Below are 26,573 nucleotides of genomic sequence, written 5' to 3'. Positions count from 1 at the left end.
ATCGTGTTCAGAAATGTGTTCAAACTCGGGCGTTGGTACTATACAATCTTTTGCTCCTCGATTACTGTTCAAAGTATGTAATCAAGGATGAGTATATACAGACAGTAATCTTCCAGATGCGATCTGTTGGAGATACTCTATGTGTCGGGAGAAGACGTAATCAGTTTGCGATTTACAGACGATTCCTAGATATCGTGCAGATGTGTGAGCGACATACCTCAATTATCCGAATGTCGATTAAATGAACGATCGATCGATCGGGAGGGGGGGGGGGAGAGAGAGAGAGAGAGAGAGAGAGAGAGAGAGAGAGAGAGAGAGAGAGCCAGCCGGCTAATACATTTTCTCGCTATATGCTCTATCGAGCAACGTTTTATACGACGTCGCTATTCTCGAGGTGCCCGTCATAAATATTTTATAAATGATATTGTTTGGGTTAACATTTCTCTCTCCATATTTCAATGTTCCAGTACCAAAACCATTTGCGAGAGAAACATAAATTGCAACCACATATACGTAATCGAATTATTTTTAGAGTTTTATTATACTAGCCGTGCTATCGATACTGTTTTGAAAATTTGTGGAGAATTATATTTATTATCTATGCGTCACATATGTATATACGTACGATTTTGCAGAATAATATAAATTTATATTTGTAATTTTTAAGTTATAAAAGTTTGTTGGAAGAGATCGAAAAGAACATCTCAATAGTTTAAAATATTTTTTTTTATTTCTAAACAAAATATTTAAAATCTTATTTTATAAAAATATCAATTAGAAATAAGTGAAGACAAAAACTTTACATAATTATTTTTAGAAAAAAAAAAAAGAATCTAAGTACAACATTAAATTGCTTAATTATGTAATTATTGAATAAATTAGGAAAACCTTATTCTAGCGAATAGAATTTAAGAATTTCAATGATGAAATACTAGGCGTAAGACAAGAAATAAATCTATTAATTGTCTTATTCATTTTGCATTTCTGATGCAATGCAGAACATAAAGTAATCATATCCATGAGGCATTTTTTCCTCGCTTCTTATTGATCTGACTTCGATTCCCATTCCCGTAGCTCTGCTTTCAGCAGAAATTCTATTGTCCCGCTTGTCAGAGACATTCGGGGTATTATTGTCCTCGACTTTCCGGAAATCATACGACTCATCTCGAGCAAAAGCATCTTTTGGAACCAGTGATAGCTGGCAGGTAATTAATCGCTTTCTTTAACATCTGGTGCATTGCAAGGTTGTCACGTTGGAAAATGACAGTTCGTATTCTCACTGTAGGTACACGTTTTATACGCTAAATCTAGTTCTTTCATTTCATATATTTTACTGATTTATTATATTAAATTTCAGTTTCCTTATATTAAACTTAATGTAAGGAACTAAGAAAAAAAAAATTTAAACATAATATCTGAAGAAAAATTGAACATCTTCAGGAATATAATAAAGTAATTGAATGATAAGTGCGCGCAAATGTACTACGATAAAAGAAATATGGTTCGTATGCTGTATCTAACAAACATGTGTATTCTGTTAACACATCTCTTCTATATCTATTTTTATTGTTAAGTGTGAGACTAGATGACAAGCTAATGTAGCTAACATAAATGATGACGTTTTATACAGTCTGTTCGTATTGCCAAATATTCGGTATGTTGCATTCTTTACAAATATATCATTATTCTCTCGCATAATAAACTCGTTTAGGGAAGTGAGGGGAATAAGGGAGAATATGATCAAAATGTCTGCGGTTTCTATTTCTCGTTCCTGAAGTACATTATGCTGGCAAGAGATCAAGTTACTGCACATAGCCACAGTGATATTTTCCGTTGCCATTATCGAACCCAAACTAACCACGATGTAAGGGATATTGAGTAGTTATATCAGTAATTTTTAACGATTATCGCAGTTACTTTTAGTTAATTAATCAAATATTTTGCTTGAAAATTTCGTTTCTTTGTGCATATAAATGACGCTACTACATGAAGTCATTAGGAGATTTACAAATGCAATATTATATTAATTTGATGATACTCTATTAGGGCTATAGCACACAAAACATATAAGCCTAGTATACATAGCATAAAACCGTTTGGACCAACGAGTATGTTATGTAAATCAATATGGCAACTTTATGCTAGATGCTCTTTGGTCCAGATGGTCTGCAATGCTATGCTTATGCATTTTGCTCCTCTATACCTTATCTGAGACTATATATTATCTGTTATGTATTAAATTATTTTCATTCTTTTTAATATGTTTATATATCGATAAGTACATTAATGTCGTATATACTTTAAAAAATATGAGTGGATTTAACATCTCACGAGTTTTAAATCGAATATAAACACCAGGGATTTTTAATCCCCACACCACATTGACGTTAATATTAACATCAACACGGTGAGAATGACACAGACACCGCATGGTGTTAAATCTACACCCGTATTTTTCTAGAGCGTAGATGTCAGAGCAAATATACGTAACAGACAACAATAGCATAAAAATAAATGTCATAACGTTTGAAAAGTTTGCCAGTTTTTCTCTATCACAAAGCACGCAATAATTGTTAAAATGTACTTTTAAAGCAATTAAAAATTTAATCTTGACGTATGCATACCGTGACACAATTCATTATTACACGTGTATATATCGCGGAAACCACCAGGACGGTTATAGCAATGATATAACGAACGACCGAAGCTCCGATTTCACGTTTCATATTACATTCCATTTGGCGTTACATCGTACTTTCTATTACTATTACAGCGTAGGCTCTCTTGGCACGATAAAACCGCAAACGATTCGATCAGGTTCGTTACCGCAATGCGATATAGTTTCCCACAATTGCTCGCTAACCGCCGCCGAAATTACTGATTCTCGTTCATGAAGAGCTCGCTTGTCTTTCTGTCGTTCACAAAAGGCTGACACAATATCGGTCCTAGACTCGTAAGCGCTAAAACTTCCTAAAGCTCCGCATTATGTGGTGTCTTCCTCTATGAACATACTCACACATACGCAAACTCGAGTGCATCGTCTGCCCGTTCTTTCTCTCTTTCGAGAAAATTCCATCATCGCCCTTGTCAGAGACAATTGGAGTATTATCGTGCCTCTTCGACAACATCCGGAAACTCGGTGAATCGATGCGGCAAGAAACCTCTTAGAAAGACGTCGATAACCCTATGTCACCGTTAATAAAGGATCACCTCAGCCGCCAGCTTGGTCCTCGTCGCGATAGTCACCGTCGTCGTCCTCTTCATCGTCGTTATCGTCGTCGTCTTCGTCTTCATCCTCGTCACAGTAGCGCCGTACGGTTCTCTTTTGTTGATGAATGGCTAGGCACTTCCATTTGCCGATACTTAATCAAACTTATTATATCGAGCAATCCGGACTTTCGGTTCCTCGCTTAGCTCGAGCGTCTAATCGCGAAACTTTCAAGTTTTTTATTGGACAGCTGTTCTTTCCAGCAAGGCCTGAAGAAAAACAGCTGTCTAGCTCGGTGATGTATCTGCCGTTTACGAGGATTTTTGCGAGCGTTCTGCCGATATCAGGATAAGGATACCTCGAGGACCTCGCGAATCCACGATTCTCCGTGAGCGGTTACAGCAATGTCAATCTAAACGAGTGATGTGAGAACGAAAATTGCTTCGATCGGATGATGAGAGAACTGTCTATTGCGATACGACATTTAGAAAAAATAAAAAAAAAGTAAGAACGAGTATATAAGTTACTCTTACATCAGTTTTTTGTCAGACGTTATTTGAGTATACGAAAGTAGCTTAAATTGTGTGATTGTTTATTTGCTTTAATACATTTTAATTATTTTTGTGGTTTTAATTTAGTATTGATAAAAATTTACGAAATTATTTGTTTTATACATCATTAAAATTTAACGTTATATTCATCCTATGTATTAGAGTCAATGTCTTCTTAGCTATATAGAAATTGTTATAGATTCCACGAGAAAATTCGGACCAACCGGCCACTTGAAGGGGCAAGAAAATAAAGTAAAAAGAAAACAATAGAGATTTTTCCTCGAAAATCGGAAGTGCAGCGAGAAATTCCGAGTGCTAGTTACAATATATATGGCGCACCGATAAAAATGTCCAAATCCTCGCGATGGCGCCCACGCCCGTACACAGACACACTCACACGAATAACAACGCGCACTCTATACAGGACGAACCGTTTGTTAGCCGGCGAAGCTGAAGAACGTTACATCACTCGGCTGGATAAGCCGGTACAGCAGAATATACTTGAGATTAGGAGCGCGATAATTTACTGCCGGGGCTCTTTTCTTCGTGGCGCGCCCGCTACGTCGTATCCGACGCTCGATTTCTGCACGTAGCGTAACGCGCGGCCGGCGTCTCGATGCGAACGAAAAAAACTCAATTAAGAGGACAAACGGCGGAGGTCGGAGGTAGAAAAACGGTGAAAAATGCCCGGGGTCGACGGCGCGCGGCGCACCGAGAGAACGTGCGACCGATGATGCCAAGGACCCTGGGCTTCGCATCGAGGCGAGTTCCGTCTCTCCCGCCTTGCATTTCGGAGCTGCTTGCACTATTCACAGCCAACTCACAGACAAACAAAGTTGCGTCGCCATGTACGTGCGGAAGTTATCCCTGGTAATGCAGAAGGAAGGCGAGCGGGAGAGTCGAGGCGACTGCATCGAGCGTCGGCCGATCATAAGAAAATACAATAGTTTCGCAGTAGTTTAAAAGCGGGCACCCCGGCGAAACGAAGTCGCGAAGACCCGGGGAAGGGGTGTTGTTCCGCTCTCCGTTTCGCCCCGGAATTGTAATCGTGGACTTGAGTACAGCGATGGGATAGCTCTCCGTTTCCGCCCTCTCGCCCGCCCTCTTGTTCGTATCGCAACGGGGAATCATAAAGGCATTAAAAGGTAATACGGAATTTCTGCGAGTCCCAAGTTCGTACTTTTTACATTTCCGATGGCGAAACGCTTTTATTATGACGATCGAACTGGAAAACTTTTTCCTTTATTATTTTATAATATATTATAGAGTGCAATGATATATTAAACATTAATGTATGCTGTATAACAAATATGGTGTACGTGATGTTGCTTAATTAAACATAGCGCGGATGTGGCGACTTAGAAAAAGGTTCGAGCAATTCTCACTGATTATTCTAGAATGAATTGTGTATATAATATCAGGATAATTTTAGTTTGTTTGCTTTAAATAATTTATAAGTTATTTACAAATAGAATGCACACTTCGATACTAATTACAATAAATATATAATGCTGAAAACGATATATTACAAAACGTAATTGCTTATTTAACTTAAAACTGGATTATTAATGGTATACTCAATACTACAGAATCCTCTCTGTGGTTAGTAAAAGTATCATCAATCATTAAATGCTCATAATTAATAAGCTATTGGTATCGTAATTGATTTTGCTGAATGGTCCAAATCGTACTATATAGAACAATCAACATAGCGTGAACTCGTATCGACGCGTTGTTTCTCGCTATCTCTATTAACATCTGGCGTAAATTGTTGCATAGATATTGCTACAGCTCATGTCTGCAGTCTGTAATGTTGGTTGGTCTTCCGTCATATGCATAACTCCTGACGGATGCACTGCTGCATCGCTTCAGGGTGCATTATGGGAGTGGGTATCTACCTAGTAATAACCAAGTGTTTGTTTAAGATGGTGATGTGAATGCAGTACATTGACTAGATCCTAATGTATGACTCAGCTCTCTCTCCCTCCCTCCCTCCCTCTCTCTCTCTCTCTCTCTCTCTCTCTCTCTCTCTCTGCCTTTTGTTAGAATATTAACTGATATTAATATATGTAGTATGTCATAAATTTCAAACAAAGGAATTAAATAATAGGAATATAAATAAATGAAATAAATCTATCGTATTGTTGAAGTAAACTCATTAATTATCGTTGATTGTTGACCGGCTGTTTGAACAGATTTATCAGGAGCAATTATATAGATATATATCAAAGATCGAAAGACCAATGCTTTTCGATGTAATAGCGCTTCATAATTCTTTTTCGTTTTTCTTTACATCATGCAAACGTTATATCCTCAACCGTGGACGCTAAAAAAATTGTACGAGAAAACGAGTTATAATTTATGATCTTGGAATCCGTCTTTTGTGAATCGCGCGCAATATTACTCATCGATCAAAGTCTCGTCATTCCGCGCTCTCATACAATGACTCAATTTCTTTTGCCAATCTAATAATATTCCCTTTCTCGTATGATGAATAGTTACCTCGTACGGAAATGTTCCCGTTCTATTTCTTGTTCCTTTCCTAGGTTTCGCTGTATATCCGAAAGAAAAGCGTGTCATTTGTACGTGTAGTATATGAATGCGTGTGTAATATCAATTTGTATAATACAACCATCACTTCCCGAACAGAAATTATATCTCGCTTGTAATCATACATAAAAGGAATCTTTGATATAATACGCTACGTGCATCACGCTTCACCAACTTTTACATCGTATCCTTCTGTAGCGTAAAAATCCCATGTACGTGGCATAGATAATAATGTCCAACAGGTTTGAAAGCTTATCGTAAGTCGTTTTCGCAGGCTCTCTTCGAGCTTTACATACTACGACTTTTCGTCGACGCAGAATCGAGTGAAATCGAATCGAGATTTTATTTCATGTCGAGTGACACATCGAGCAATCGTCTCATATTCGGTTGTCACGAGACTGTAACGAGAATCGCGCGCTAGCGAGTACAAGAATGAAGCGACGTGTAGCCGAGAGCGTTTCTATTTTCCTTGTGTACATTATGTTCGCCAGAGTAAACCGAAATTCAAGAAACTACAAAGCCCGCGCATCGCGCGCATTCTGAACGAATTCACAATACACAGTTATGGCGCGCGCTCGTCTTCCTCTCTACTGCATCGCGCCGCGTTGATCGAGCGACTTCCGGCGAGCGGCGTCCCTTCGGCGACGCTCGAGCTATTTTTCATAGCGATACTAGCGCATTATCGAGCAGTCGATACATCACCAGCTAATAGCTGGCATCGTGATGCTCGCATTAATAGTTCGTAGACGAGAGAGAACTCTTCGTGGTATATCGTTGAACTGGCCGTCGGTGGGTCGTCGCTCGTTCGGCCCGTTTTACGACGAACAGTAGCCTCACGTATGTGAGTTTATGCGCCGGAAAAATGACGTCCACGGCGCCACGATATCACGTTAGAAGATGAGCGGCGAAGAGAGAAACGGAAAGAGAAAAATGAGAGAGAGCATATGCATTTTTCAAGTGCCGCCTACGCAACGGCGGTACTCATTAAGGCCTCATTCGCCAAACAGCCAGACCGCGGCAGATTACAGCATAAGGACAGTGAAATGTATGCCTTCTCTACATTCACGTTTCCCGTTTACGTTTTTGCATTCGACGAATTTACGCTGAATTACCGGCGGCGTGTTTAATTCAGTGTTCGTGGTCTTATCGAGATCGCCAGTTCAATCATGCGACGCGCGGAACTGCGATTTTGCGCTACGCGCACCCTGTGATCGTTTTGCATGAATCGACGCTTTCATATTCCAATATTTGAATATCCCGACTGCACGTGTTATTCTGGAATATGTTTATACGAGAAAATGCAAGATAAATTGTTACCTGATTTACATGACTATTTTCTGGTTATACCGATAGTCGCGGTTAATTTACTTTTGGAATACACTCATGCGTTACCTACCTATTATTTCTATAACTTCAGATAGATAATATCGGGTTACTTGAAATAATTTCAGATAGATAGAGCTGTTAGATAATATTTTCTAACTGTAATAAAGACATCTCATATTTTTAGTATACAATGTTTTATGAATGTTATAATTTATTATTATCACTTTATTATTTATTCTACACTGTTAAATTTTATAGGGTCAAATTTAACTTAATGTGAATCGCCACTGCTCCTACTAAATATATCATTATTTTTAATTAAAATGATAATTAAATTTGATACTATATAATGTTAAATTGATATTGTATAGTGTCAAATATAACCATTGTTTTAGTAAAAAATAACGATATTATTGGATAGGAGCAGCGGCGACTCACGTTTAGTTAATTTGACCCTAATAAAATTTAATAGCGTAATTAGAGTCTTCAGAAATTTGAGAATATGTACATATTTAATTATATTTAAATTTTGACTTTAATTTATTTTTTTTGCAACAATTAGTTTATTTTTGGAACCTGTGTTCTATCACTGTTGCTTTACCTACTGTCATCGATAAAATCAATATACAGTTGACATAAGGTAAACTGTGTGTATTGATCGAATATCAAATTCCCTTCTGGACTATCTCGTTATCAACATGTTGCATGTGTAATGGTCTGTTATATATAAATGTTGCTACTAACAAACAACGTTGTGCGGACAATTTTTTGCTCACGTGTGCATCTTTTTTAATTTCCGTGAAAAATGACTATATTATGAAATGAAAATCTACGTGGAAAGAACAGTGAAATATTCTAAATATTTAGCTCTTGTTCCGCAAAGAATTTTGGGCTATTAAAATAATACGTAAGTATTTCAAGCATATGATGAACAATATTGCAAAAAGTTTTACATTATAGCAATCAATTTGGGCATTTTACATAATTATTTTGATGTGCAATTTTGATTAAAAAATTATTTTCAAATGTGTATGTAGCTAAATTTTTGATATTTCAACAAAACTATATTTTTTGTGTATTAATTTTTATTCTGGTTAATCATGATGACTTGAAAATGAACTGCACATGAAGAAAGTGAACAGTAATAATTTCTCAAAATATTTTTCTGAAGTTTCCTTTTATAATTGCCTATGAAAAGATGCGTCGATCGCAATTTTATTACGTATGTCTAGAAACTACATATAACGCCAGTATCCAATAAACCGCGACGTGTAATACTGTAGTTAGGAGCTCTTTTTCACACATCTGATTTTGCTATTCGCCAACCGGTCGTAATCATCAACTTATCTTTTACATTTATAATTAAGCATTTTATTTCAGCGCGATGTTCACTGTAAGTCAGGCTATAAAAATATCTGGCTACGACTTCGTCGCATGAACACACGGAAATCGGGTACTTACATTTTATGGCTACATCGTGTCATTTTCTCCGGTTTTCTTCGTCCCCAAGGATTTTTGTCTCGTCTCCAGAGCAGTAAAACCATAATTCTATACGGTATCTTCTCGTATCATTTTTTTTTTTTTTCGTTTTGCCGTTGTCGCACATGGCAGACCGTGGAACGTTTCGCTTTATTCGGGCTCAATGATGAAGTTATACGTTTCCCTGCTTTCACGCAATTACGATATTTTCTCGGGATTTGACATCCGACTGGCTGCGCAGCCAGTCGCCGCTACATTTTCATTTGGCCGTACTGTTGTGTGCTTTCACGCCACAATATGTGCACACACGCTCGATACAGCTTTGCGCTCCATCTGTCTCTTTTTCTCTTTCTCTGACCCCATTTTTTTAACATATCCCGCATTCAGCTCTGATGTCAACTAGATTTTAGAAGAGATTATATATTATATTGTGTCTTTTCGATATTATACACATATGCTGATGTATTTATTCATCAATCGCGCAAGTACGATTGCATTTGTCCATGCACGGTCATTAGCATTCACTCAAACTCAATATCGAAAACATGAATCAAATGAATCGATGAAATATCAAAATAAGACGGCTGATTTGTCACGAATTTTAAATTTACATGTTCATTTTACATCTGAATACACGTTGCTTATGGACATTATCAATTATCATGTATTGAACTGTTAAATGCTTATTTTATGTTGTAGAATTTAATACACGGAAAGAACGGTTTTGAAGTACCTATCTAAAAATTTAATTCAATATGACAGATTGGAAATAATTTTGTTCGTATCATCAAATAATTATGTAGGACGCGCTTAAATTGGTTGCTGCAATGTTAACTTTTTTGCAGCATTGTCATTAACGTTCAAGCTTCTACATATTGTAATTATTTTGATGGACCCTACATAATTCTACTAGTAAAGTGTACATTTGAATAAAACTTTTTTGACTGTACATGACTTGTATAATGTTCGAAATTACGAAATATGAAATAAATGGAAATAGCTAATTATATATCCAAATTTACAATCTGTATCATGCATTTAGCTAATCAGAATTATACTTAGACGTATACGCATATATGGTAATTGGCTGTCGCGGGACTACTTTAGATAATTACAAACTCTGGTAATTGAAGCGAAGCGACGTGCATTCATGAATAAAATGTCAACTTCCCCGTCTGGCGTGTGTCATTTAATATAACCCTCCTATTTATGTCATTATAAGTAACGATTAAGTTGGCGCGCATCTTTCATCATTACGTAGACGTAGAGTCCCATTTCCATTCATCCGGTTTAATATCCTCTTATTTTTGTTTGCTCGGAAGTGCAATTTGTCCCACCCAGTAATAACTTCTCAGATTGCCGACAGTCCGCCCGGGTTTCACCAATTTCCGCTTTTCTAGCGAGTGCAGTTCTCTATTCTCAAATTTCTTCGTGCTTCATTGCGATCTGCTGCCTGTCAGCATTTTTAACAAACGGTCGCTAGACGCCGAAAGTCGCATTATTCTTGAAAAACTGAATGCATTCTGTATCATTATCGGGTAGTTGTAACTTTTTACTGTGCACAATGCTGAAGCGACATTAGCTAAATTTTTCGTTGACACAGAGTTCTTGTAGATTATAATTTCAAAGATAAAATATATTGTAAATTCTGTGCTAATAAGATACATGAAAAAAATATATGCAGATAGGTAATGTATTTTGTTACAAAAGGTAAATTGCTTATAGATAGGATAAGCTTTCACAGTTTTTAATGCGTAAATAATATATTTATAAGGCGATAAGACATAATTCGCAACAATTGGAATGTGCTTAGCAACGAAATTAACTGTAAACGTTTCGATTTTAGATTTTGAGTCCTCTTCTGCGGAAGTCAAGTACTACATAGGTAGTTTGTATTTGATTTCTGCACTGAAGAGGACTTAAAATCGAAACGTTTGGCAGTTAACTTCGTTAATAAGTATATTCCAATTGTTTGCGAATCATGTTTTACATCATCTTATAAATACATATACTGTTTATACATATACTAACAAGGAGGCTCATATAGGCAATTTATTTATATCTTATTTATTCTTGGAGCTACAAAACTTTTTATTTTAATGGTTTTTTTTTTATATTATATTGATATCGCAATGTGCTCTAATAATACATGCAAAATTATATAGAACGTATTTCTTAAAATGTCAAAATTTCGGATAAAACGAATGTAGTCTTTCTTGTTTTTAAATGTCAGGAATATTATTTCTGAAATTCGATATCGTTATTGAAGAATCGGTCAACGCCTGCGGACGAAAGTTGGCTGGTCGGCTGAGTGCTGGCGAAAAATCATGAATTTTCCACACGTATCGCCCACCGCACCAATCGAACTGCCAAACTTCACGTAATAACTCAGAAAAATTTGTTAACTTGCCGCGCGTACGTACATAACGTATATACTGCATAAAAATACAGGCCTTCGATGCTAAATTTGTTTGTTGTTTGCGCTTGATTCACTAGGGCTCATCAAGTCGCTCCGCTACTTCATATAACGTCAAAACTTCCACTTCGAATCTCTTCGTTATGCAACGACAACATAAACGCGGCTGTAGATATGATAACATAATCAACGCATTCTGCGAGAAAGTTTCGATAGTAAAAGGGATCGTGTCCTGCAGTATTTTGAATATTTATCGGTAAACTTTTGCACGAGGTAGAGACATCTGTTAGTATTTACAATAAATAAATATTAAATTTAGCTTAACTTATTTGCGTGCAGCACAACTCGAGAAATATTCTCTTTTAAATAATTTTATCTGCTTTAGTTTTTGATCCTCCACAATGAGAGGATTAAAATAACCGTGAAATTGTATTATTAATTAAATGTATTATATTAATATTGATACGGATAGAGAATAAATTGCCTTAAGTCCGTGACACAGAGAATGTTTTGTCAGCTTTTCACAAACTTATACGTGTATCTATATTTGTTCCATTGCTTCCTACATTGCAAACTGTTTTGCTAGTTCTGTTTTATTGACGCGTCGATTGTCTCGAACAATTAGAAACGTGCAACCATCACGTTTATTGCATATAACATCTAATCTACGATGAGTCTTTGTTACAAGTGCAGAATGCAAGCAAAGATGCGTCGCAATTTGTAAGGTTAGCATATGGGGAAACTGGCAACAAAATACTCTCTCGCTGTGCTGCTTCAGCATTGTTGAACTTTAAAGCAGGTAAAAGATAGGAGAGGGAAACGAGAGAAGCTGTGCGGCCGTTCTGTTCTCTTACTATATCCGACGTTTCTCGTTTATCTACATTACTATGTATAAAGAAACGACCGATTGCGTGTACTATGACTGAAATATGTTCGTATTTCTCTGAGATTACCAGCATTCCAACGTTTTATTACACATTCGCATAGCAACGCATACGGATGAGAAATAGTTATGTTTCGTTGAAAAACAGGTCTAGGTCACTAAATCTTCATTTCTTTTACTTTATATCTGTCTCATCTTTTCAGTTAATTAAACTTTTACTTCTGCTTTTTCTCATTGAGAGTCCATTTTGAAAAAAGAAACTGTGATAAATATCAATCAAATGTTTTTGATGAAACGAGCACTAGGGACTCATACTTCAAATATTAAAATGAATCATATTCAGGTTAAATCTAATTATGAAATAAATTGCGTAATACAAATTTGCTGTTATAACGACTTTGGTAACAGATCTCATTACGGAATATGGTATACTGAACGTAATAATTCAACCTCATTTAATTAAATGCTTTGCTTATGTTGAATAATTAATGTTAAATTATACACAAGTATTATATCATATTAATATTTTTTTTATAAATATTATTAAAAAACCGTTTACATAAATATTGTTACTATCCAAAGTTTTAATTACGTTTCTCTCACTGATCAAATACGTTATCTGACTGAAGAAGAAAAAGTTATAAAAAAAAAGATTCTGATGTATTAATATGAAAAGAACGATTTGAAGTATTAAAAAAATTGAGTAGGTATACAGATCTGAAAATAATTTTGGACTATTAAAATAATTATGTAGAAAACTCAAGTATATATGATGAGTAATGCTACAAAAAGTTTTGTCATTCTAGCAACCAGGTTAAGTGTTCTACATAGTGTGTTATTTTAATAGACTAACAAAATTATATATTTTCAGATCTATATATCTATAGCTATATTTTTAGATATTTCAATAAAATGTTCTTTCCATGAAGATATATTACTTTGGGGGGAGGGGGAGGGGGAGAGATAACCCACAAAACCGCGTAACTTTATGAATGACGAAAATATTCGTGGAAATCTCAAAAGTATTATTAGATAGAATCTGATCAACAAAATTTCATTTTTAGTTAATAAGTTTAATTGCATAAAACTATATTAGATTTTTTAAATATAAATTGCAAAGAAAGGTTTTGTACGATTACTTCATAATAATATTAAAATTTTGTTAATAAAATCATCCAACATCTTTATGCTGTTGTTTTATTACAGACAAATCGTAGTCGACGTGGCGAAAAAGTGAATCGATCGACGTGATGTCTCGTATGTCTGTGATTTCTGTAACACGCAATGTGTCGTAAAATGTATACATCTCGCGCGTTATGACGCGTCTCATGGGTTTGGCCGCATGTCGGGACGATGGAAAAGAGACACAAGGGAAAAGTGTACACGGGACTTTGCAATTCTGATCGCAGCCGTTCGTAGTTACACGAGTGGGACTTAATTTGCCTGAGGCGCGTTTGCGTACAGACGCGATGATTCGTCCGCGACGGAAACGTTCGGCAATCGTACTGGAATTATATTGGGATGGCGCACCCAGCATTAAACTGTCTGTACCGCAAAACTCATTGCCGAAGCCGTCGAAACGGCTTTCGCAAATCGCGTCGATCGTATTTAACGAAAATGGTTTTACTCGGGTTGATTGCGCCGTTTAATACCTCCGCGCGAAAAATGTCATGGGTAGATTTTACTTTTAAACGATATACCCGGGATAATCTTTCCGTTCGGTTAAATCGACGTAATTTTATCGCAATCAAATCTGTTTGCAGCGGCCGGAAAAACCAATGTTACTTTTTCAAATGTGAGATTAGCATGTACGTGTAACTTCGCTCGATATTTTGATCAACGCCCATGTAACCAGATTTTTTAAACCAACTGAAAAACCAGTTTTGATGAAATGCTGATTAATTGTAACCGATACGTTTCGAGTATCAGTAACAAATAATCTTTTATCGATAATCACGTAAATCAGTGTTTCTCACATAAACATATTAAACGAAATATCAAGTTATTGTTGTTTATTGTAACTAAACATTCATTTACGACTTATCTGTGTATCGTGCGTGTTCTGTTGATATTTCCAACAAACATAAATTTACAATCGCTAGAATCTAAAGTTGATCATATTAGCATTACTTTGATAATAATAAACAATCATACAAGAGGTATAAATTTGTATAGCGATAATGCGAATGGACATGAACTTGTTCACAACTCGTTACTACAAAAATCGAAAACAAAATTTGACTATTAAAAAAATATGTTAATAATAACACTTTAAATAATAATAATAATAATCTTTACAAATTTGATTAATCTATTCTAAATATGTGATATTCAGTTGACAGATATGATTTTACTTAAGCATTCTCAACTACACAAACTACTAAGATTAATCTTTATACATCCGCTCAAATTATCACTATTTATCCGGAGTTTTGATGTTAAAGGCTAAGTATATTCAAATTCACATTTCTCTTCGTTACGCTGCTCTCGATGCGATGGATCCCTGACTTTCTTTACTCGCAACACAGGAAAGACGAGTTGTTAAAACTTTGTTATAAATTTCGAAGTTGGCGAAAGCGGAAAGCGATGGGATGATGGCAGCGAACAAAAAGAACAAATGCAACCTCCTTTCATCAGAAAGAAAGTCTACTTGCTAATTATTGGAAAAAAAAAATTATCCTATGGATTTATTATCCATGTAATTGCAGGCTATGCCTCCTACAAAAGCTCTTTAGTTTTAAAATATAAATCCATCATAAAAATGTATACCTTGCTGCTTCACAAAAATGTTATTACTCGTAATCTCGCGATGTATTTACCGCTGTTAATTTAAATATTTCTTTCAAATCTGTTCATTCAGTTTGTCTCTCAAAAGTTCATTTTAAGTTTTTTCCTTATAATTTAAAAATTATAAGTATTAAACGTTCTTTAAATTATAAGTACTAAACACAACCGATATAGAGTGGGCCGACTGTATTTACTTCATAAAATATACTACCGTTATCGTATTGGCTTCTACTGCTTGTAGAAACGAGCGCCTTTATGAAAGTATAAAAATCCATCGTCCCATTTGACGTCAGCAAGCGAGGTAATTTCGCGTTGCGTGGCGTGCATTTCCTTCTTTCAAAGAAAATTGCTGAAACGTTAAGTGTTTCGTTAAATTAGCTTTCTTTACGAATAATTAGTTGTGTAAGAAGTGGCGCTACTGTAAGCATAGAAGCTAGCTGGGGTCTTGAGAGTTTAAATGTAGATACGTTGGCAGTACGAAACTAAAGCAAGGGAAAACGAGGGATGCGAGTATTGCACCCTTCAAAAGAAGTCCCTGGAAACTTAAAACTGGCGTCACATCAGTCCACATTTTTCAGGATGCCTTTCAAACGAAAATTAAGCAGGAAAAAGCTCTCAACTTTCCGAGTCTTATTCGTAGTAAACGGGGAAATTCGTATCTTTTTGTCATCAAGGAACTTAACTGACATTCCCTGGACTGTATGAAAAACGCTTTGTTATACGACGTCATAAAATTGTTTACAAGACAATTCAGAAGTCTTATTACAAAAATAGTGTCTGATAGACAAAGATCCACTTGCTTTTGTATTCTAATAGTTTATAATTATGTACAAGTTAGAATGAGATTTTTTTAGATTGGATATTTATCATGAGGAATTTATTGAAAATGAATTAACTATGTGAAGTTTAATATATAGAGATATATATATATATTAACATAAATAAATTGTTTAATTTTTGATAATTTAATAACTTTATATACGATATTTAATTTTATGTTAACAATGTTTTTATCGTTGATATGTCATGTTAATAATTTTTGTCTTTGTGAGTATTCTTGCTCTTATATAGCACAATTTAACGTGGCGCCGCCGCGCCGTCTGTTTCTTTTTCATTTCTGAGGACTTAGTGTAACATGTGCACAATATTAAACCCGGTCAGATGTTCTTATTTTGAATAAACTCATTCCGCGTAGGTATAAGTCGCTTGAATAAGATGAGTTATTTATTTATTTAACCTACTTTCATGCTAAATTTAATTGTGAGCGTTTTATAAACGCTCGTGTCCAAATTTAATTTATATGAAATGAGGAAAAGCATTAATATTTAAAAAAAAGTGCAACGTATATATGCGCACAATGAACCTCCGGTTTGAAATGGTGGGAAATAAAAAAAACATACATTTCTGCTTGTTTTTGTTGCAAAGAAAAACTAAAAAAAGTTTCTTATAAAAAATTACTAACCTTTCTGCATGTAATTACTACAGTTCATGCATGACTATCTTTATTGACTTTTAGAGGTCAGTTAGATGGAATTAGATGGAATTAGGGTTAAATTAGACGGAAGAGACTTCATGCCCTGGTTCACCTTATTTCTCTGATATTACTTTAGATTTCTTCTTCTGTGGATATATCAAAGATATAGTTTATTTCGCCAATATGTCGAATGTGAATGTTTTGCGCAATCAAATTATGCCATAACTAATAATATACTTCGACGCATTTGGTATAAAGTGAAATACCTGTTTAATATCTTTCGTGCCATTAAAGGTGCTCATCTGAAAGTTCGGTAATCTCTTATAAAAAAACCTTCTAATTTTTTATAATACAAATACTTAGAAATATGTACCTCTATTAATTTTTATTTCTTTTCATTTCACTAGAAGTTCATCAAGTATATATATGTATATAGATAATATTTTAATTTTTACTCATATTATTATTATGATTTAACGAAAAATAAATAAATAATTATTTATATATATATATATTATTGCACAAAATTTAAAACGATAAAAATATGTAATATATTATAATAAATTTACTAAAATAAATTACTATAATTACAATATAATTTCATAATGATGATATGTATATAGTAAAATGTCATATTTTAAATAATAAATTTTTGTACAATTCACGAAAAATGAAAGCTAAAATATTAAAATATATCACGCAATTTGTAGTGACATAAAATGTGTAAAAATGAGATATAAAATTTACTTTGGAAACATACAAAAATATTAAATTTTAATACATTGGATGATATGAAATTGCAATCATCAATCATATTTGAAAGCATGTTTTTCCAAGATGTTTTGTAAGAATTTAGTATTCAATATACGATACAGAGCACAGGAGTATTTACGAGCAGGTTATCAGCATGTTATAATAAATGGAATGGATGTGACGAAAAATTTACACATTTCATCGATGTGTAAACACATTTCCGTATGGGCGTGAAAACGTGCATCGTCCGTAGTAGGTACAAAGTGCCACATTTCCTAAAATATTACATATAGCGTAGCATATGTTCCTGATGCTTTTGAGGAGGGAAGTAACCGTGCAGAGTTTTGTTCCCATTCGCGGCTTGTAGACTGTACCCATTTCCGTGTAGCCCGGAGGTACTACGTAATAAGAGCTTCATTCTGCACCAAGGAGTTGCAGACCTCTTCTCTCTTCCCTTTCCTCTCACACATACACACATAGAAGTACGCACACATTTTGTTTTAATATGAACGCTATCCAACGCTTGGCTTCCTTGCGGGCTCCGGCTTAATAGGTCGAATTGTCGATAATCCCCGCATAACGGAGTTTCAGCAAAAAACATCGCGCTCGTTCGAGTGCGAGGGTTAGTTTGCAGAGCATCTAGTATGGGTTATGCGAAAATGGTTGGGATACGAGATGGGGCTGGGTTTAATATATGTATGCAGGTACGTGGCCGCGTGGACGTGAGAGCTCGCGCGTGCGTGTGTTTGCGGTTGCATGCATAGTTGCGAGAGAGGTTGAGGGGAGGATGAGGGAAATTGTCATTCGGCGGAATTGCAATTTCTCGCTGACGCGTGCTGTGCAACCTCTCGCGCGACGAGTAAAAGCGAACTAATGATGCGCGCTAGACTTAATGCCCTGTGTTCCTGTTCTCATTTTCCTGAAAGGTGCGAACTGCCTGCGGGGGGTCAGCCTAGAGGTGGATCCGAACGTGGTGCAACGTGGCGAGATGGTGATTCTGCGGTGCAATTATGATTTGGAGAATGCGCCACTCTACTCCCTCAAGTGGTATCGGGGCAGGCACGAATTCTACCGATTCTCACCCACCGAGGAATCATCTCCCAAGACCTTCAACATTTCCGGAATTAATGTCGACGTGAGTCACTAAATGAGATCTCCGATAACATTTCGTATTTGTTTGGACTGAATTTGCTTATTGTTCACGTATTTTCAATATTGTAATCAGTATTATTATGTATATAATAATAGTAAAATAGTATGTATTGTACTCATTTTTAATACAGTTTTATGTTAACAAAATATTTTTGTAGTAACGTACAAAAGACAATTCAGTCCATCATATTTTCATGTTATTTTCTTTAGATAAAAGTAAAGTATAAAATTATATGCACGAACAAATAAATGAATATTTTTAGATAAACATTTCGAGTAAATAATATTTTTAAATATTTTTTTTACACACACATTATTATCCAAATTTTAATATCTATTTTCCTAAAATATATTTATATTTTAATACATATTTTTTAAAATATATTTTTATATTTATTTTTCTTAATAAATTTTAAAGTTTTTGCAAGAAAAGGGAAACATTTTTTAATTATAATTCTTTGTTAATAAAAAAAATTGCAACAAACATTTTTTAACTAGATATATGAATAGGATCATTATAACGTGAAAATTTTAATAAAATAAACGAGTTTATGAATTCCAAATGGCAAATATTTGGCATTTAATAAACGTTAATAAAATATAAAATGAGCCATTTCTCTGCACAGAAAATAATATATTGACATACAATTACCAAAATGTAAATTGAAAATGGATCGATAAGCAGTAATTTTACATAGATATATGTTGGGGTGGATAAAATAATGTAATCCGAATAACGATAATGTGCGGAAGAATATTTGACACAAACATATCTATGATATAAATAATTAAATGTATTCAAATTATTTTTACTCGAATCATATTTTTACTTAGTTGTTTTTTTTTTTATAGTATATACTGACAGATTTTTTAAATGTTTTGCCAAATTTTAGTAATTATATATATTAAATCAGATCTTTTAATAATATTTCTTCTACTATCATATTTCTTGTACTGATATTATCAGCAAATTTTTAATAGTTAAGAGATAAACTTTATCCGAACATATTTCCTTTAAATCTACCATAAATCATCTGATAAAAAAATGTGAAAAGATTTACAGGAAAGCGTAATCACATTTCAATATATTTAGTACTAATCTCTGTTTCGCCGTATAAATCATTAATCTTTCTATTCTTTTTATCGCTATTCTTTTTCTCAACGCCTGTTATCCCTTTAAAACATTGTGAACATGCACATCGTTAAAAAGAACGAAATGTTCTAGATCTTAACGATCGGCAACTGAGAGTGGTAGGAGGGAGCATTTGTTAATTGGGATACTTTTGCACATGTCCTAATGAGTCTGCGAAACTGTGGCTATCTTTTTCGATCGAGCCGCGCAAATCGCAGCTGGGGTTACCTAACAACGAAATATGCGGTTTTATCGTATTACCGTAACGCAAACCGCAGATTGCGGGGTGGCGTCTCGTTAACAACACCCTTGACCGCTGTAATCGCCGTAAAACAGTTGGGTCTACGATGCTTTTATCATCGCTCGAACATTTCCGTAGGCTGTTACGCGCGTTGGGCGCGATGGTTTGCGGGGTGGCGCGATGACCGCCAATCGCGTTGCGCCAAAAACAAGCCCCTCGGTACCGTTGTGTTCCGGTACAGCCGAATGAACGACCTGACAAACCGTGACAACGCGCCGCACGTTCCTGTTCCCGTTTACGTTTATCGTTTCGAAACATGGTACACGCGCGCGGCGGGTTCTCCGGTGACGAACGGGAAGTAATGCACCGCGCTGCCGTGAGAGATATAAAAGCCTCGATTTCGAAAAATACGTTCGCCCCCCTCCCCATTTATTTCCCCCCCTCCCAGAGGGAAAGGTTGCGAAAAAAATTGTTTTGTTACTTGGCTTGTTTTCGAGCTGATATTCGATTTACTATATGCGTATATCCTGCCCGGATATCTATATCGGAAATACGTTTGGCAGGACTTTGATGCGTGCCTTGTTTCCATGAGTTGTTAATCTCGCAATACTCTAGTCGTTACACCAGGTATATGTTTTATTTAATAGATCCTTTATATTGGGAAATAAATCGTTAGCACGCTCGTAGCAACGCGTGTCCGGAGGACTAGGGAAAAAAAAAATTATTTTTACTCCGTTGTTTTCCCGTCGTGTTATCATAGATCCTTTATATGATTACGGACATGAATTATTATCTTATTGCACCGCGCACACTCTACTATAACACGCGGAAACTTCTCGTATAACAAATTTTATTTTGCATGCAAGTAAAGAGCAGATTATTGTTGGGATTCCGCACGTACGCGTAAATTCTCTGCGTATGCTGAAAGTGCTAAACATCGAGTTAACCAATTCGACTCAGCGTTTGCGAAGTCAAAGCGGTGAAACATTTACACGAGTCAACAAAGCGCCGCTCAGGCAGGTGTTGTAACACAGAACGTTATGCAGTGCGTTAAAAGCGTTATTCATGATGAAATATAAAGCCTGCTACTACGCATATCAACATATTTAACATGCTTCGTGATGCGTTTCATCGTATCGACCTTCGTAAATCATTGATATTTATTGATTTTCGTATATTTACAGTGGAATGTTGACTGTGAAATTTTGTAACGTTAAAGACAACGGATGAGTGAGTTAGCAAGCAAAAAGAGCCACAGGACGCATGACCTACGAGCGTTGACCCATTATTTCACAATGCAGTGCCCGAAGTCGCGACGGTTAGTTCCCAATATCTATTTGCAATTCCCGACCAAACCAAGTCCTGACGCTCGTTCGAGAAGTATAGATACCACGTTTCCAGCATATTGACATCGTTGCAACCCATTCTAGTAGGAATTCAAACAAGTATCGAACAAGTAACGGTCTATAAAAAAGACAATTTATCGCAATGGGCATGTTACCGCACGATCGAATCCTTTAGATAAAAGAAACCGCAAATAATGACTTTATGTCAATGATGTCTTTTTAAAACTTTGAATGAGAAAAGAACGTTAAAATAGTAATTACAGGTGAATTATTAGTTCCGAGAAATAACGGATTTAATTTTACAATAATTGTACATATATATTTTGAAAAAAAACTTATATAATTTTATAAAGAAAAGATAAAAATTGAGTTACAAAGGTCTAGATTCTTAAACAACAACGCTATTTCTTTTGATGCTTTATTTTTTCGAATGTTACTCTAAATTATACCGCACTCACGTTTATAAAATCATATTATCTTGCACGTCAATAAAATATTATTATTATTATTATTATTATTGGATGTCTTGATTATAAATTATTTTGGCGCTCCATTAATTTTTCATGCATATGACGTATTGGTAGCGCTTATCCGACAGACTTGATGACATGCAAAATTGTTAATCCTGGACGTTATTAGCCTGGGAATGATCGATTCATACGCCACGAATATTGGGTATCTCGCGCAAGGATATCAGTGTCATCGCCAGTCGGAAGAGAGAACGACAAGACGCTACACGTCGGAGATTATTCCCTGGATAGCACCGAGTGAGAGTGCTATGGTTTCATATTTATTCCTCTCATGCGGCGTGCTGAGCTTTTGTTCCTGCTTCTGTAAAGTCAGCCGGGGACTCCACGTCTTCGTCCACATAAATCAACAAAAAGAGAGCTCACTTGCCTTTCACGCTCCTTTTTCGCTCGTCAAAGAACTTGTAATTCATCCTTTTTCTCGTCCCAGCCATCGGCGTGTTCCTGTTCACTCGTCCTCTTTCATTATATAAGCATCGCTAATTATGCGTGCTTCGTTTTGCCTATTCCGATTAAACCTTTCTCTATTCGGCCTCTATCGCCATCACGACGTCGCTTTACCTCTATTTCCGTAGCACGACTTCTACCAGCTTGGCTTTCCGGGTCACTTTAGTCGAGTGCCCGATAATTTTCTGATAAGGTGATTGTTCCCTCAAGTGAACCAGGCATCTTTCGATGCGAGAACTAGGATATTCATGGAATATTTGCTGAAATAAAGAACGGTGCATCTTTTTAAAAATTCTAATTTTATATATTTATGAGAGATTTAAAAAAAAAATAATTCTTATCAGCGCTAAATATCTTTAATAGTTAAAATTATTTATATCATAGATATATAAAATATAATATAATACAAAATATTTTAACTAATAAAATAGCTAATAGGAAATCCATGTTTATAATTCGATTAATAATTATGTACAGACATCGAATCACGACAATGAATAACTAATCTCTTCAACATGTGTAATATCTTTCAACAAATGAGATTATATCGAATCACGTTATCACGTCCGCATGTAAATGGCATTACTTCACCGCAGCATAACAACCTAGGCCGTAGCGCCTGATACGTAGGTATTCCTATTCGCTGTGTACATCTTATGCGGACGTGTGTTTCAGCCCGACAAGTCGAACAACAGCCAGGTAACGCTTCGCAATGTCGACTTCGGCCTCTCGGGTACATTCATCTGCGAAGTTACGGCAGACGCGCCAACCTTCTCCACAGCCTCCGCCTCGAAGAATCTCACCGTAGTATGTAAGTACATGCCCCATGGTATTATCCGGTATCACGAAACTCCGCACATGCACAAGGCAGACTTGCCACTCTACCGTTATCCATGGCTGTAGCTTTACGCACGAGCGAATTAAGCGAGTGCCTTGAAAGTCGGAAGCCTTTTTTTCTTGCTTTTTTATTATGTCACATTGGATAATACAAGCATACAAGAACTGCAGGTGCTTAATAATTCTAACTCTCTCGCGACATCTTTGAATGAGTGTATATGCGGAGATAGAATTAAATTTTCAGCAATAATAGGAAACTAATTTTTCCCATAAAGTATTTAAGTCGCAATATGTATTTGTGATTAACAATTGAATATTATGTAATTATCTGGTGAGTCTTTCTTGTAGAATTTTTCGAAACTTTTAAATTTAAATCTGATTATATATATGCGCGTGCAATATACATAACTGAGGCAGCGGTAATATTTTTTATCTCAATTGAATAAATTAAAAAAGCTTCGCTATAATGTTCCAGTTTCTGTGTGACTATGATAATTTTATAAAATTACGAGCGATACATAATTGGAACTGGCGCAAATGCTTTTATATATTTTCTTTAAACCGCGTATTTTTACGTGAAAATTTCTTCTGAGAGCAGTGACCCATAGAAATGCTTCGTTTATCCAGTTGTATTAAAAAATAAGGTTTTGCTCCGTTTTATACGAAGTGCTTAAAAGGAATAAAATTAATGAAAAAATATATTTTTTATGATATTATAGTTTCTAATTTACAAATTTCAACTACCATTATTTATTTTTGTCTCGAACAATCGAAATCGAAATGTTTCGAACTTTTCAGTACTGAATCTTTCTTATTATGAATTAATTTACTGTTTGAATCAGTATATTTGATAAGTTAATGCGTGAAGAATATTATTTCTACACTGAAAAAATATAGTCAATTTTAATAAATATTTAGTTGAATACTGCCAACTAAATGGTTATTAAATATAAAGATATATTTATTTGATACAAGAAATGTTAATTTGATTTAATAATCATTTTTTTTACTGAACAAATATTTATTTACTGTAAGTAAATGTTTAGTTGGCAGTATTGAACTAAATATTTATTAAAATTGACTATATTTTTTTTTAGTGTAACTAAAATTCGGAAACCATAGAAATTGTTCATAAAACTATGATTTGATTGGTAATTGTCTGATTATAATTTAATTTTGATAAACAGTGATACGATAAACTTTTTTGTTTGTGCAATAACAATATTGTTAAACTGACAGTAATTAAAAAATATCAATTCATGGATCTGTGAAGTTAGCACGACATTCTATTAATATAAAAAAAATAATAACAGTTTTATACGCTTTTCATAGTTCTGCAGTTCCTAATAAAAATAAAAAAATTTCGCATTTTTATACTAAAAAACCAAATTAAAAATATGGCGTTCTAACTTTAGAATAAAAAATACGGAACTTTTTTTTTATTTTTATAAGAATTGTAGAACTATAAAAAGAGAGTGCCACTGGAACTGTAATCATTTTTTTTAAAGTAGAAGTATTAGTAGAATACTGTGCTATCTTCACAGATTCAAATTCAATTTTGGTTAAATATAAAATTATATTAAACAGTGCATCAATTACACGTAAGAATATTTAAAAATTTTTTAAATCGTAAATAGACTTCCGTTGACAAAATTTACGATAATCCTTTTGTTACTGTAATTTATATTTGTGCCATAAAATGTTGTAAGTTAAAATACTCAAAGAGATATGTATATCTCTGCAACACAGCTGGCGTTGAAAGTTCCCTTGTCATCGTTATTAACTCTGTCGCGTTTGATCCATCTATTGAATTCAATTCGTATATATCATCCTTTTAACCGTTGAATTGATATCAACTTGTTCGTCACATGCAATATACTTGGTTGAATAGTAGATATCTCATTTTGACCTGTATATGTATATTGTAATAGTGATGCGTGATTTTTCTGTATAGGGTAAAAGTAGGGATTATGGAATAGCTTTTTTTAAATTAACATTGCTCCGATATAAATACATATGAAGACTTTAAATTTACACAGAACTCTTGAGAAATATGTTAGCTACAACATCCAATAAATGAAAGTCGCCAAAATTTAAGTCCAACGTCAATATTAACAAAAAAGTCAAAAGTGAGAAAAAGTGGGAGGGTCTAAAAAATGGGATGTAATATGGAATATCGATGAAATTTTGACCATAGTAATAAATAACACAATAAATGAAGTCCAAATTTGTTTATTTATATAAACTGATCAAGAAAAATAGAAAATTGTTAAATTTTTATTGTACAATAACACAGAAAATATAATAGCATCATTACGAACGTTAACATTACGCCTGGATAAATAAAAAATCGCAAATAAACTGATATAGAATACATGTTGTAATCTAACCTAACCTAATCTGATCACGAATAAGTTACTAATATGCATGCTAACACGAGTTCATTGCTTGTTATGACATGTTTGGTAACAGTTGCAATAACTTTCAGCGATTGTCGCCAGATTGCAATGCTTTGTTTAAAAAAATAAGCCACTATTCCATATTAGTAGCCTATGCCATAATCCCTGATTTTATCCTAATTGTAAATAATGATATACTCTCTAACTTTCTTGGAACTCATTTCAAAAGAGTTAAAATACTGCCACTATTTAAAAAGAGTACAAAATTTACACTTGAAGAGTGGTAGATTGTGTTACTCTTTCTTTGGAGTGAGATTCACTTTAAAGGAAAGAAATTTCACTCTTTTTTTGGAGCGAATCTCATTCCAAAAGTGTGAAATTTCACTCCAAAAGAAAATTTGCCACTCTTATTCAAAAACTTTTTCACTCTTGATAGTGGCAGTATTTTCACTCTTTTATAGTGAAATTTCACTTCAAGAAATGTAAAGAGTTTCTAAATAATTACATAAGAAATTATTGTAACAGATAACTTGACAGATGACTTGTTTATACGTGGTTATAAATTTGGCATGTTTCAAAAATTTGGATTCGGGACAGTATGATAAATTAAGGTTGGCGAAATTCCATTTTGGAGATTCATGTACGTTACGCAGAATTAGAAGTTTTGTCGTTCATTAAGGAAATTAGTTTATCATTCCACCGTCATCAACATGGATGTAATTTGTCGTACGAAATATAAAAGTTAAACTCGCATAATTAAAAGTATGTCGCTTTGCATTCCATTGATAATGTCGCAAACTCAATAAAGTGAATTTCAAATCACTCATTTAATACGTATAAGTGACGGATTCCATAACGCATATTAATCAAGTTGTTATTCATATGATGTATGAATGTTACAAAATATTGCATATTAAAATATGATGTTACAAAAATATAATCGTACGTGTTATGTATTTATAAAATAATTTATATAATAAAGTGAAAGCGCGTTCTTTTGGTCCGATAAATTGTCGATATCAATAAAAAGAACTTGTAAAAATTCAAAATATAGTTAACGATATA

At 34.6% G+C, this 26,573-nt stretch overlaps 1 protein-coding gene across 1 annotated transcript in view; it reads left to right on the top strand.

Moving 5' to 3' along the window:
- LOC108761830 (uncharacterized) overlaps positions 1 to 26,573 on the top strand; it is a 154,483-nt gene that overhangs the window by 68,283 nt on the left and 59,627 nt on the right. The window contains exons 2-3 of the mRNA XM_018508574.1: positions 18,354 to 18,562; positions 22,948 to 23,083. Of these exons, the coding sequence (XP_018364076.1) occupies positions 18,354 to 18,562; positions 22,948 to 23,083 (345 nt within the window). The remainder of the gene's footprint in view (positions 1 to 18,353; positions 18,563 to 22,947; positions 23,084 to 26,573) is intronic.

This window comes from Trachymyrmex cornetzi, unplaced genomic scaffold, assembly GCF_001594075.2.
Source record: "Trachymyrmex cornetzi isolate Tcor2-1 unplaced genomic scaffold, Tcor1.1 scaffold266, whole genome shotgun sequence".
In the NCBI taxonomy this organism is placed as follows: domain Eukaryota; kingdom Metazoa; phylum Arthropoda; class Insecta; order Hymenoptera; family Formicidae; genus Trachymyrmex; species Trachymyrmex cornetzi.
The sequence above is the reverse complement of the archived record's forward strand: the minus strand, read 5'-3'. Positions and strand labels throughout refer to the sequence as shown.